We start from the raw sequence: 14,357 nt of genomic DNA on the forward strand, positions 1-14,357 counted from the left end.
CGATACCAATTTCCGATATGCAGCCCGGCAGCTTGAAGAGTAGTGTCTGGTTAGTAAGTCTGTTGTGGTGTAAGGGGAGGTGGAGAGAAGGGGCGTGAGGGATGGCAGATCAAAACCCCCACAGTGAGGGAGGGAGTGGGGCTGGGGCAGTGCCTGCCCAGCCAGGGCAGGCCACGGGACGGAACAGAGCCGCAAGCAGCTCATCCGGGGTGCACAGGGGGCGGGGCTCTCATAGTTGCACACACCCTGGGAGGACATGGGGAGTGGAGAGGTGTGCCCCCAGATCTGCGTGGGATGGGGTGGGGAGGCTGCTGCTGCTGTGGACTGGGGTCAGGGCTGCCCTGGGTTCTTCCTGGCAGAGGCTGGGCCAGGCTGTGCTCAGGGTGGGTGGTGGTGGTGCTGGGAGGGAGGTTACGAGGGAGGAGGGCTGGGCCACCCCAAAATTTGCCGTAGTCCTCCGTCCTCCCCACAAGTGCAGCGCAGCCCAACCCCCTCCCCCCCAGGCCCCTGCTGGGAAGAGCCCAGCACAGCCCTGGCCCCAGCCCCAAGCAGCAGCCACCCCCACCCTAAAGACCCGGAGGCACAACCCCCCTTTCCCCATACCATCCCAGAGTATGTGCCCCACTATGCGCCCTGGATGAGCCGCAGCTCCATCCTGATCCCACCCACCCCAGCTGGGCAATGCCTGCCCCAGCCCCACTCCCTCCCTCACCGTGAGGGCCTTGATCTGCCCCACCACACACCCCTTCCCTTCCACCACCACAGACTTACTAGCTGCACACAGCTCTCCATGCTGCTGTGCTGTGCTCCTCGCTGCCTACATGCTGTAATGAAGCTGCACGCATGCATGGGCTATCTGTCAGCCAAATTATTGGCCACATCAAGCCGATTTTGGATACAGTCAATTTTCTTTATATCGGTGCCAATCCAATACTGGACCAATGTATCAGTGCACTTCTCGTAAGATGCCACTCTCAAGGGCATGTATGCAGGATATACAGAAAAATACTAAATGAACACTTTAAAAAAAAATGATGTATGGGTATGTTCAAAGGTTTTCAGGAAAAGACTTGAGAGGAATGTTGCAGGAATTTAAAATACATTTGTACGTTAGAAAGCTTTATTTCTACAACCAGGATTTTGATCATGACCTCATGTCAAATTTATTTGCCATGTTACCTGAAAACCTTACTAATAATTCTCATTTATATGAAAGAAACAAGATTAGTAGTACTGCAAGTACAGAACAGTGGTCTGACACCAACATATTTTGCATATGAGTCTGATCTACTGCTTGCACAACAGCAAGCCAGTTACACGTACACTTTTAAAGTCCTTACAATCCTCTGTTCAAGTGAAAGAACCTCATTTGGAGAATGGATCAGCGAGTTTGGGGAAGTGAGGATTTTGGAATTATACCAAGCTACAGAGCTCCTAACCTAATTGTTTTTATCCAAACCTACAAATTCAGTTCCACCCTTGCTTAGCAGCAGACACTGTTGCAGAGTAAAACCTCATGCTCCCTCCTCCCACTAACTCTAATACAGCAATGGACAACTTCATACAGAGGGGCTCTGCAATCCCCCACCTCAGTCCATTATGACGACTACTGCACTGCAGAGCACGTTAAGAGCTAGTTCCTGTACCAGAGGGGAAGAAGTATGCTGTAGGAGATTCAGCATAGGGCAAGGGATATGGGAGACAGAGCTAACAATACCCGAAATATCAGGATACTGGGAGAGAGAAAAAAAAAAGGCAACTGCATAGTTTTATTATGCTGATTAGAGTGTACTATTTCAAAAACTAATCCAATTTATCATCATTATATTGGCAGCCAAATGATTCAGAAGTAACACTTCAAATTTAAAAAACGTAATCCTCTTAAGAGTGTTGAAGGGGAGCTGACACAATGGAGCCTGCCCATATCTTTTAGCATCCATTTCTTCTATGAATGGAATGGCAATTAACGTTTTACCTAAATGCACTACATATTCAACAATGCTATATTATTTTTAAGGCCATTTATTCACTGTTTGTATTAGAGCTGGAAAAACCTATCGGATCATACAAATGATCCCCTTCAGTTGCAGGATTATATCACAGATGTTTTGTTGAGTTTAGTCCAGTATGGTTTGAAGATGGAGTGGGGAGGAGAGGGAATCATTACTTTGCAGTCAAAGGCTGGGTAAACACAAGCTGCATTTTAGAAAACCATTTAAAAATGCCACGTTTTTGTAAAGCTTAAGCTCTAGAAGTAGATAAACGCGAAGTTCCATTTTTAAATTAAAAAGCTGCGACTATTCCAAAATATGTAAAACTGCACCTCTCATAAATCCACCTAGACTCTAGCCCTTTAATTCTCAAGCATCCATATCCTGTTAGGATTTGTCTACCTGAAAAGTTCCTGTGTAGTTCTACAAATGGAATTTTTTTAGAGCATAAATCAACATTTCATACGTTTCTATTGTATGCACCTCTGATACTGAAAAAGAGGTTTTAATACACAAAGCTTCTACCCATACATGCAGTTCAAGTCACAAAAATTTTAAGTTAGAGTAGCACTAACTCTTATGTAATTTGTAAATAAACCTTGTGTGAAGAAAAAGCAAATGACAACTCTCAAAATGCTACTTCTCTTATAAGACATCAGTAAGGATGTGTTTTTCTATGGGCTGTTGCATCATAACCACAGCTGAATTTTGTGCAATTAAAGGACCATACAAGTTATCAACATTATGTAGTTTTCGGTTCACTTAAGATGAATGGTGATTGACAGGTCAGGTTAATGTGGTCTCTAAATCACATTACAGGACTAGATTTAAAGTTTCTGGAGTAACCTGTACTTTCCAAAATATGGAAAACTACAAAACAGGGAGTTCTTTGTTTTTCAGTTTATTAGCAGCAGGTTCACAACAACATCCAGGGGTCACCAAATGTTGCAATTTTACCACATGCAAGGACTGACCCAGATGCTAGTCACTGAAAGCTCGGTGTCCACACAACACTGGACAAGCTCATAGAGAACCAGTTCAAAATAATACCTGATTTTCCAGATATCCTTTTGAAATGTTCCAAGAAGTTTTCAACCATTTTAAACTGGCTTATTGGCCAGGACAAATGTGGCTTTAACCACATTTTAAAATGGGGTAAATCAATCTCTTGGACCCTGCAGGGTGTGATACAACATAACAAATAGGGATAGGTTCCAAGACCTCAACTGTACTGACCTAAATACCTATTTCTGCCACTTTTACGAGACAATTTTGGTAATCACCAACAGCAGACAGTACACACAAGCACAGGGTGGTGGTGAACATTACCATAATGGGGATGGCAACTACAGAAACATGTGTCATAGGCAATAAGTGAGGAGCACAGCTCCACATAGGAGACTATATTTTGGTGCACATCACTCCCACAATGCACCACACAAAGCATCCGACTGTGGGCTTCCACCACACCAATTGCATAAGAGTGAATTTACCTAGCATAAAATGAATTTTTGGTATAAAAAGGGTCATCACATAAGAGCGAATTCTCACATACAGAACCCACATAAAGCAAGGGAAAACTGTACAGATAATTACTCAAGCGTTAAGAAAGGGAAAATGTAGTAATTACTAACTTAAACACAACCCTGTCCAAGACTCTCTGAAAACTTTCTGCAAGTGAACATCATCCCTTTAAGGATGAATGTGGCCTTATTCTACTACCATATACTTACAGATTCTGATTACATAATTAGACTCTCTCATATCATTACAGCAATTACATTCACATATTACAGTGCTCCAGAAGTTCCTCAAAATCTTCTACTCATAGCTAAAATAAGTATTCAATACATTCCAATTATTCACCTCCTCCACCCAGTCATCTCTGTATTTAAAGGAAGAGACCAGCTTTCTATTATGAGCCTGAAACATTTTACCAGTAGAACAACCTGTTTGAAATATGCATGTTCTGCTCTGAGTTTGGGGGGTGGGGGGTGTTTAAGAATCTAGAGGAGGCTGTTTTAGACATACATTTCTCATGCTGTGTAATGAGTGAAGCTTGTTTTCACAAGTATCTTAGATTTCAGACTTTTTTTTAAATAACCTCTCAACAAGTCTTCTCTAAAGAATAAGAGAATTGTTCCTGACAGAACTGTACCCTTGACTGTGACTACTAAATTTGAATAGTAGCCTCTTGCTAAGGATTTTTTTTTTTTTTGATAACTGCCAATATAAAATTATAAGCATTCTCTTATGGGTTTGGGGTTTTTTTGTAAATGCAAACAAAGACTTCAGTTTCTACTAAGAAAACAAGCATTTAAGAAAAAAAAAAAAAAACACTAGGCCTTTCTTGTCCAACATAAAAAAAAAAAAGCACAATAAGCCCCCCAGACCAAATTTTAACTCACCTTAAATCAGCTGGGAACCTCTTATCAATTATATATTATTTTCCTTTAAAAACATTCTAAGATTTAGGTCTCTCAAATTCAAGGGTTGAAAAATTTCCAACGCTCATAAGCCTGAGGACTAAGCCTACTTAAAGATAAAAAAAATACCTGGATCACCACACCAAAGCCCAGCCAGGAAATACAGAAGTATACTGTTTACTCTCTTCTGTATCTGATTGTGCCATTTCCAAGATAATTTCTTTATAACAAAGCTTTTAACAAGTATACCTAATGTGTACGCTCTTAAATTCCTTTTCCTTCCAGATGTCATTCCACATGTTCTCTCCCATCACAGATTGTGGGGCATCTTTTTAACACTGCTTTGTATGTGGCAGTCCCAGTTTTACTACTTCTACTTCACCTTCTTGCCTGTGTTGTGTTTTATTTTCTTTTTGTTAAATCGTTTCCCTAAATTTTCCAGCCTACTCATGCTCTACTACAAAAAGCTCAGTCCCTCACTTAAAATCTACTAAGCGTTTAAAAAACACTGCTTCAATTTAGGGATGATTAAACCCCTGTGTCGTGCACACAACATGCTGACTTACCTGCCTCTCCAGTGGAGAGGGGAGGGCAAGCTGCCAGTGGACAGAGCAGTCCTTGGGCTGGAGGCAGGCTGGTGCTTCCCTCTGCAGCAGCAGCACCCCCCCTCCCCGTGCAACTCAGGTAAGCAGGCAGGCTCCAGAGTGTGGGGGGAAAAAAAAGATCAAGCTCATGGCTTTTCTTGGGCAATGCCTGCTTTCCCGGGCTGCTGCCAGGCTGCCTGCAGAACTTCCTGCAGAGCCATGGAGCTGCACGGAGCCTGGTGCTTCACTCCATAGCTGTAGGGGCAACAAACTAAAACTTCTCAAAGGAGTTTTAGTTTGCTGAGCCCCAACTCATTTAAGGTGCATTACACCACCGAATTTCCTAGTGGATGGAATTAATGCACAATACGCCAGAGGTGTGCAAACACCGACACCATTAAAGAGCTGCAAAGACATTTAGCTCGCTTTAAAGCGTTGTGCGCACACACCTCATTTCATCTACACACAGCCTTAATCGCCAGCCATCACCCTCCAGATTTAAAAAGCAAAAGAGCCTTTTGCTTTTCCCTTTACCCCTTAGAAAAAAAAATGACAGCATCCTGGTTTTTCAGACCTCTTTTTTTCCCTCCTAAAAGGGTAGTCGCAGTATTAGACTGCTTTACTTCTGCCTCCATCTCCTCCTCTTAGAGCAGCTGTTGCCTCAGTCACTTTGTTCTAGGTTTATTTCTTGTCTCAAGGGCAGGAGGCACCAGTCATGACTATATGCAGAATTTACAGGACAGAGGTCACATCTGAATGCTCACTCAAAACAGTTTTACTCACACACCCCTCTCCACCATTTCCTTGCAACTTTTTCCTGTACTCTCAATATTATATGTACTATACTCTTACTTATCTTGCTCTTGAAACTACTGAGATAGGGAACAGCACTGCAGGCAAACTAACAACGAACTGCACAAGTAGACGGGTCAGCAACAGGATTCTGAGAGGTGAGGGAAAAGAGGATATATTATTACTTTCTTCCCTTCTTTCTGTCTCCCCACTTTACTCACCCCTTACCCTCAAATATCAACTTCCTTTCCACTGCTCTTGTAAAGTTCTCATAAGGGACGCTCTCATCTCAGAGCAGGGTCTTCTCCCCAATCCGTTCCTGGAGAGGAGAGAAATCACCTCACCTCCCTTCTTTCCCCAAAAAGATGGAAACATGGCTAACTAGCAGTAGCCCAAGGGAGGCCATACAGTATTCATCTTATTAGGCCCCTCCATGATTCCCCTGAGAAGCTAATACCTTTACTTGGCCTCCTAAAACATGGGCAGCTCTAGCGAAGACAAACACACACATATATATATTGAAGGGTCTGTAATGGACAAGTCGTTTTGGTACTGTCCGGTTCTGCTGTATACTTTCTAAAAATTCGCTTAGATTCTGTATGTGTCCTATGCCTGCTGCTAGCAACAGAAACTTCCAACCCCCCACCTTCCTTTAGGAAAGGGGTAGTGGTATCTGGCTACTGTACTATCAGCACTCTCATCTCTTAAAGCAATGCATGAAAGTGCTACTTCCTCCTTTCTCTACCCTCAAAAAGTAACACCACCTCGGCTGCTTGTGCCTGTCCCTTTCCCCAACAGGAAAGTGAGTTAGAACTAAGGAGCATAGTTAGCTATGTCTCCCTAGCCTTCTCCAAGTTCCAGGGCAAATGAGCTTTTCAAACCATAAACTAAGAGACAGTTAGTGCCTTAACAGCTGTCTTGACTGACTTTTTCACTCTAGCAGTACGGAATAGATGTCTAAAGAAAATGTCTAATGTTTCTACACTGGGAGTCATTGTGCCTCCTGACTTACCTTAAAACAATACTATAAAAAACAGAACAAAGTACCTCAATTTCCAAAATTCTATCTTAAGTTCCATGAGATAATGATTAATTTAAATATTAAATCTATATTAGATAACAGATGTGAGCTCTGAAAGCAAAGCTCTTTGAGAAATGAGCAGTTTTAACCACAGCTCATTTAATAGCTGACCATGAAGGAAATCCAAATAATGATACACACTGTTCTAGAAATATGAGTTCATAAAACAGCTTAAGTCACTTCTTCATCTCCATAAGCTAGCTTCTAATTGTATGTGTCAAATGCACAAGACACCCCTTTTGATCATCATACAAATCTAAAAGAACTATAAGACAGGTATTAATAACAGTTCTATTGTACCCTAGTGTAAAAATAAAGTGATGTATGGACTATTATCTGCCAAAATTATTGTTCAATACCCAAAATGTGTTTTGGGGTTTCTTGGTTATTAATTTAGTTGCCTATTTACATAAGAGACTCTTATATCATTCCCAGTAGGGACCAAAAATAGCATCCAACTGAAAATACACTGGCCTACCAGGCAATTTATTTGATATATACTTGTTGTCTCTAAGGGCATGTATACAGGTGCTGTGGGGGGGGGGCACTTTAATTAGAGTGGTTCCAAGAGCCACTCTAATTAAAACACCCAGAGCGTCTTGTGTATCAGCATCCCTATGCTTCAAAATGGCAGCAGGGACACTTTAGATAAAACGATTTAGATGAACACTTTAAATCAAACAAGCTTTACATAAAGCACCCCTGCTGCCATTTTGAAGCACGGGGATGCTAGAGCGCAGTAATTACAATGTGTTGGAGCAGTCTGCAGCAGCATGGTAATTAAAGTACGTTGAAGCAGCCTCACTGCTCATGTATAGGCGTCCTATAAACCTAAAACTTAAATTTCGCAGTAAGCTGCAAATAAAGTGTATCTCACACTAAAATTATCAAGCAGAATGAGCCTTTAAATTTCCTTGCTTTAAACTGAAGTAATTAAAACTTAATTACTCAAAAGTGATTTAAAGCCATTACTAGTCCTTGTTTATTTTGCCCAATTCTGAATTAAATACTTCATAAAAATAGTTTTCAGGTAGTATCCACCCTTCCTGGCCCTATAAACTCAAACCAAACGAATTGTGCTTTGTACCTTTCCCCATGACTACTAAAAAGTATTCTATAGGCCAGTTTCTGCCCTCAGTTACTTTTCTGCAATCCCATAAGCCTTCAGTAGGGCTCCATACATGTATTAGGCAGGGTACATTTCAATTTTTCTAATGATGAAAATGAGTATCCTGATAATGGGTAGGATATAATAATCTGTTTATGGGCTGTTCATTATAGTGATGTTGGAGTAAGGACACAGTTTATAAAAAATTGTCATCTTTCTATGACACAAATCAAACTGCCCAGAATGTATTAGTAAGGTTCACTGAACAAGTGTAATTTAAGTACTAAGGAGTTAAGACCTAGACCTCAAACTTTCCACCCTCAATACAATTCCAGAACTTCTACACAGAGGGAGTCTAACACTCATGGTAGTTTAGTGAGGAAATACAAGTCTGGAATTTAGACAACAGAAGAGCAGAGGGACTGTACTCACATACAACAGTACGCATATGTGCCCATGCAATAATGGAATGGCCACTGGTCTGGCCAAAAACAATGCATCATCAAGTTCAACAAATTAACCACCTTTAAACAGCCTCAGATGCCTTCTGTCCACTAATTTGTCTCCTCAGTACTTAGTATAACCACCTAAGCTTGCAAACAGTTTGACAAATCTGCCAAAGAAAGGTCATTTTTTTCCATTCACCCCAAAGCTGCAGAATTCCTCCCACACATGTATGCCAGCCGGAGTCCCAAGACCAGTAATACTTAGCAATAGACCAGTGACAGCAATTAAGTCTAAGACTTTGTGATTCTATGCAACTCAAAATGCAAGTTTAGCCTCTCTCAATCCTTGCACAACTGATCTCCTCATACTACCAGCACCCATTTTAGATTAAACAAATCAATACCCACGCATGGCCTTGCCATTCATAAGTAACATGGATCTTGTACTCATACCAACAGCAAAATAGTTTTATACCAGCCAATGATTTTGGGAAGACTGCACTGCCTGCAAATGGCAGAACTACTAACAAGTTATGAAAGCCACCCAAAATAGGTGGACACAAAAGCTTTGGACCATTCTATTTCATATGTCATTTATATGGTACTCAGTCCAAGTAATATCTTTACAAACTATTTTTTCCCTTCTTAAAAGTCATACACCACTAAATAAAATGAATTCAGCAGCACATGTTGGAAGGAGTCTTATGGTTAAGGTACGGAGCTGAAATAAAGGTGACCTAGGTTTGATTCCATCTTTGTCACAGACTTCTGTGCAACCTCAGTGTGTTTAAACTCCTTTGTCTGTTAAACAAAAGGACACTTCCTTTTCTTCCCCATGCCTAGCTAGTTGATTTTGATGGTTCAAATCACTGTATCAGGGCACCACCTAGCTCAAAAGACCCCTCTTCCTCTCAAACCTGCTACAACCTACAGGTACTGATGTAATATCAACATTCATACTACATGACAAGTTGAAAAAGCTACAAAAATAAACTAGTCTAGTCTTCATATAAGATTCCATGTTATTGTTCATATCACCTCCCCCAATACTTGACAAGAAAACTTGCTGAAATGTAAACGTCAGTATGTTGAATCAATCCTGACATGTAACTGCAGTTCTTGAAAATCATCTTGAGTGGATTCACAGGTCCACTTAACTTTCCAATAAGCTACAAAACAAATGAGGACTCTAAACATTTACAACTTTACTCAGTTTCCTAGTGACCAGAGAACTTAAGCAGCGTTAATAACATCACGCTGTAGACTTCATGAATGCCAAAACCATTTAAGCAATAAAAAGATATTATTTCAAAAAACTTTGTCCAAAATGCTTAACAGTTCTGAAACTGCTGAAACTTCCTGAATATATGAAAACAAATAGAATCAATTAGTAACTTTTAGTACCAGCTTGAAACGTCAAGACCATAAAACATGATAACAAAATAATACATTCTTTACACACGAGAGGAATAGTGATATATCATTATAGGCAATTCAGAACCATCACACTGTACAAGTAGGAACACTGAAATGTATTTAACCACATGTATTAAACAACTGGTTTTCTCCTTTTTGTTCTTTTTTAGGATCAAGCACAAACAGAACAGAAATCTAAAATCCAAAGGCTAGCCGCAAGTATTTAAGAAGTTTAACTTAAGATTATTATTTCAAAGTCTCAACTTCCAGATACTTTTAAAACAAAATCACCAACTCAGGATTCTACCCATCATATAGCTTCCAAAACTGTCACTTACTTTACTAACATACTTTATATGAATGAGAAACAAGACAACATTAATCAAAAAAGCATAAAATATACTGCAATGCTCTAGAAGGCAACAGCTGAGAAATATTTTAGAAAAACGGAGAAAGCTATCCACCTTCTCTAATATTATACCACGAGTCTCGTGATAGCAACACCCTGGTTCCCCAGCTCTCAGTACTGCCATTGTTATAGACAAGCATTGTAATTATTTCTAAATCAGTATTTCTACATTTTGACAAAACCACATTGAAACCAAAAGGTTTTCAGACAAAAAATCCCTTTACTACACCAGATGTTTTCTTCTTACATTTCAGGCTCTCTGGTATAATCAAATAAGAACAGTGAATTGTGTTTAGCAGAAAATTAAGTCAGCATTACAAGGCCAAAGTCAACCTAGTTCACATTGGCCTAAACCATTTTAAAAACGTATCGCTACAAGTGACACCCAAAACTGCAATAATGAGACAATTAAAGAATATTTTCCATCTATTTATTTTCTGCATTTGTCAGACCTGGAAATAAACAACTAGTTAATTTTCCCCATTTGTCTATGGCCTTTGTACGGCAAGGAAGAGGCACTGTCTTTTTATAGCAGGGTGGGGGAAAGGCAAGAGGCTGCAAAACCATGAAAATTGACATGGAGTCTCAGACAGGTATAATACATACCACTATCTACCCTCCTTTTTAACTATAGCATATCACAGACCAATTAAGCTCAAGGAACAACAGTTAGCAACAAGCATGTTGAACCCAATAAATTACATAAGCCACATCATCCTAATGCAGTATAAAAAACAAACAATTATAGCTTCTTACATGAAGATTTTTCACACAAAATAAATGTCAACTCTGACTAAATACCACAAGAACCATAAAAAAAAAAAAAAAAAACCCTTCCCTGCAATCTAGTTCCGGCACTGCAAAAACTCTGCTACTCCTCTCCTCCAAGCAAATTTCTAGCCTTCACTTCCAGGGAGGAGGAGGAGGAAGAGGAGGAAAAACAGAAAGAGAACACACTCAACCATAATAAGAGTCTGAGAGAGATATTAAAGAGTGTCTTTTAACTTCATCTTACCTTCTGATCAGTTAGGGGGGCGTGTGATGCAACCACAACTGGAAACATCAGAATTCCAATACAAATGTAATTCTCCTTCCCCAACTCCCCAGAAAATCAGACTACTTGCACAAACATTGAGAGCACAACTCTCTAACCATAACCTTCAGACTTTGTTTTTTGCAGAATTAAAAGTGAAATCTTATAAAGCAGAAAATCTTCACGTGTGTGTCAAACAACACACACAATCACATAATGATTTGATTTCCTCCATCTTATCAAGCACACAATTCGCTGAGCCATGGACAAAAACCTAGACTTTCTATATGCCACAAAAGGCAGATGGGCCTGATTTCTGGATGTGTACACCTCTCTACTTTGTTAAACCTGAAGGCAGGACTCAAAATGAAGCTCCTAATACTTTACAGGATGCACATCTCTACTATCATCCTACACAAAGCATAAATTTAGGGCCATACAATAACCCCACTGTTCCATAGATGTTCAGAGAGACAAGGGAAAAGTCCCTGTACCAAACAGAGCACAGAACTGCTTCCTTATTAACCCTCCTGCTTCCCCATCCCCAAGGTAAAAAACAAAGCGAGTAAGGCAGGGAAAGGACTCCAATTCTGCCCTCTTTACTTGAACCAAGGGAGCTTGAAGGGGTGATGGCCATACTGCACTCCCCCTTGACAAAAGGTGTGTTTGCGATGACATTCTCCTTTTGTGAAGGGGCACTAAGAAAAAGTTTGCCTCCTAACACCATTCCTCCTGAAATAGCTTGATATCATACTTCAATGTGCACCTCTGCATAACAAAGCAATTTTTAGCATTTTGCATAGTTCAAAATTCACTAGCCAAGTAAGATTTCACAATTTGAGAGACTCTAGGAGCTTTGTTAGCTACTGTTCTTTTCATGAAGAGATTCGACAACTGAATTATTTTAACTCCAAGAACAGTACATTAGAATTCCAGGTTATGATGCCACTCTATGACTGTTGGTTACTTTTAGCAAGAAAAAAAATCTTATCAAATTACAATGAATTGTGTTAGGCCATATAATCTAACCCCACCCATACATTATAGGTTTCACAGTCTATCAAATAAAGTTCACACGTAGGAAACAAACTATACCTAGAGTAATTCATTTTAAAGAACACTAATTTTGTATCTTGCTTATGGCAATAATTCAAACAAAAATCCAACCTTGAAGTATCACCCAGTTCAGACTCCGAACAGAACGAAAACAGAATTAGCCAAGAAATTTTTGCCAAATACTCAGAACCATATAGTAACATTATGGGTTTGTTTGGGTTTTTTTTCAGCTCAGAATAAATTATTTGGTTGTCAGCTCTCAGAGATCATTTTTTCAGTTTTTTCCCCCTCTCCCCAGTTAGCTTGTATTTTGTACATTACTGAGATACTAAATCCCAAAAACCTTACAAGGCAAATTCAGTGGAAGATGAAGACATCCGCCTTTTATTTTTAATTATTTATCCTAGAAGTCTGGACCTATCGATGCAAGGTGTAGCAAGCCATATTAACCGTTTTGGAGAAATCTGCTTTGAAAAAGTCAGCTTACTAGTTTGCATAACAATAATGTGATATTCAAAATAGCAGGACTCAAAAGCTTCACCATTAGTAGGGAATGAGCTTTACTTCTTGTTTACACAAAACAAACTGAAAGTGTAATGCGGTATATTATAGGGAATAACAAGCATGTGCCTGTGTACACATACACACAGGTGTGTACACAAACACACACACACATTTGTTTCTTAACAGCATCTATAAACCCCATCTCAAAGCCAGTTAGTGATTTTCAGTAATATTTTAACTCCTTCCCCCCCACCAGTTAATTCAAATACATTAAAAATTTATATTATTCAAATGGCTGCAAGATCAGGTTTCTGCTGCCTTGCCACTTTATTGGAAAACCAAGACCCTGATTATAAAGAACAACTGCACAACTGGAGGAGAACAAGGGAAACCTAAACTTCTTCTGTAACACAGAAACTAAAGGAAGGAGGAGCATTTTGATTTTTTTTTTAAGGTTTCAGCATTTTGTTTGGTAACTGTGCCAGAAGCACAGGCCTAGAGACCTGCTTTCAAGGCGCTGGGGAGTAGTGCCTTTTAAATCACACCCACACAGAGAAACCAAATTTCACACACACGTGTGAATATGCAGAGAGGGGAGGGGATGCGCCCCAGCGCTCGAGAAAGTGTCAGGTGCCAAGGCACGGGGCCCCGGAGGCGGGCAGGAGGGTCCGGCCGGGCCCAGGGCTCCCCAGTCTCTTCCTTGCAGAAGCCCAGTGACAGGCGCGGCCGGGGAGGCGCAGCCTTTGTCAGGGCCGGGCGCGCTACAGGTTGCGGGGCGGGCGGCGGTAGAAGGGAAGGGAAAGGAAGGCGGGTGCGGGGCGCGGAGCCACGGGAGCCGGGGCCGCCCGGCTCCTTTCCCTGTTTACCTTCCCCCGCCCGCGCTGTCTCCTCCCCGCCCGGCCATCTTGGGCCGGTAGGAGCAGCCATTACTTAACTCAATGACAGGGCCAGCAACTTTCCGCGCACGCCAACAGCCCGGCCCGGCCCCTCCCGGGCGCAGGGCGGCCGCACGCGGGCAGCGGGCACCCCCCCTTCCCCGCCCCTCCCCCCGCCCCGGGCGCCGCGCGCGGGGGGGCAACGTCAGCAGCGCCGCGGCCGTTCGCTCCCTCGCGCGCCACGGCCGCGGCGCCCCTCCCCCCAAGCGCGGCACGGCCACGGGGGGGGGGGAGGACGAAACACACGCGTGGAGCAGCCCTGCCGCGTGTGGGTGGGCACGCGCGTATACACACGCACATTCACGCACACGCGAGGGAAAGGAGCTGCCCCCCGGTCCCCCTCACGCAGCCCCCCTACCCCTCTACGCCCCCCCCCCGCCAGCTTACCTTTAACAGCAAGGCCTTCGTTCTGGCGCCATCTTCATGAAGCCTCAGAAAGCCGAAGAGGCGGCTGCGGGCGGGGAAGGAGCGGGGGAGAGGGAAAGAGAGAAGCGCCGCGTTAGTGCGAGTCCCCCGCGCGGCCTCGCCCGCTGCCACGGGGAGAGCGCACGGGCGGCGGGGCCGAGCCGGGCCGCA

General features: G+C 42.2%; 1 protein-coding gene across 4 annotated transcripts in view; it reads right to left on the reverse strand.

Moving 5' to 3' along the window:
• Positions 1 to 14,357, reverse strand: part of KDM6A (lysine demethylase 6A) — a 246,088-nt gene that overhangs the window by 231,369 nt on the left and 362 nt on the right. For all 4 annotated transcript variants that reach the window (XM_059720780.1, XM_059720783.1, XM_059720781.1 and 1 more), the window contains exon 2: positions 14,169 to 14,232. In XM_059720780.1, the coding sequence (XP_059576763.1) occupies positions 14,169 to 14,232 (64 nt within the window). The remainder of the gene's footprint in view (positions 1 to 14,168; positions 14,233 to 14,357) is intronic.

Source organism: Alligator mississippiensis, chromosome 1 (assembly GCF_030867095.1).
Source record: "Alligator mississippiensis isolate rAllMis1 chromosome 1, rAllMis1, whole genome shotgun sequence".
NCBI classification, from domain to species: domain Eukaryota; kingdom Metazoa; phylum Chordata; order Crocodylia; family Alligatoridae; genus Alligator; species Alligator mississippiensis.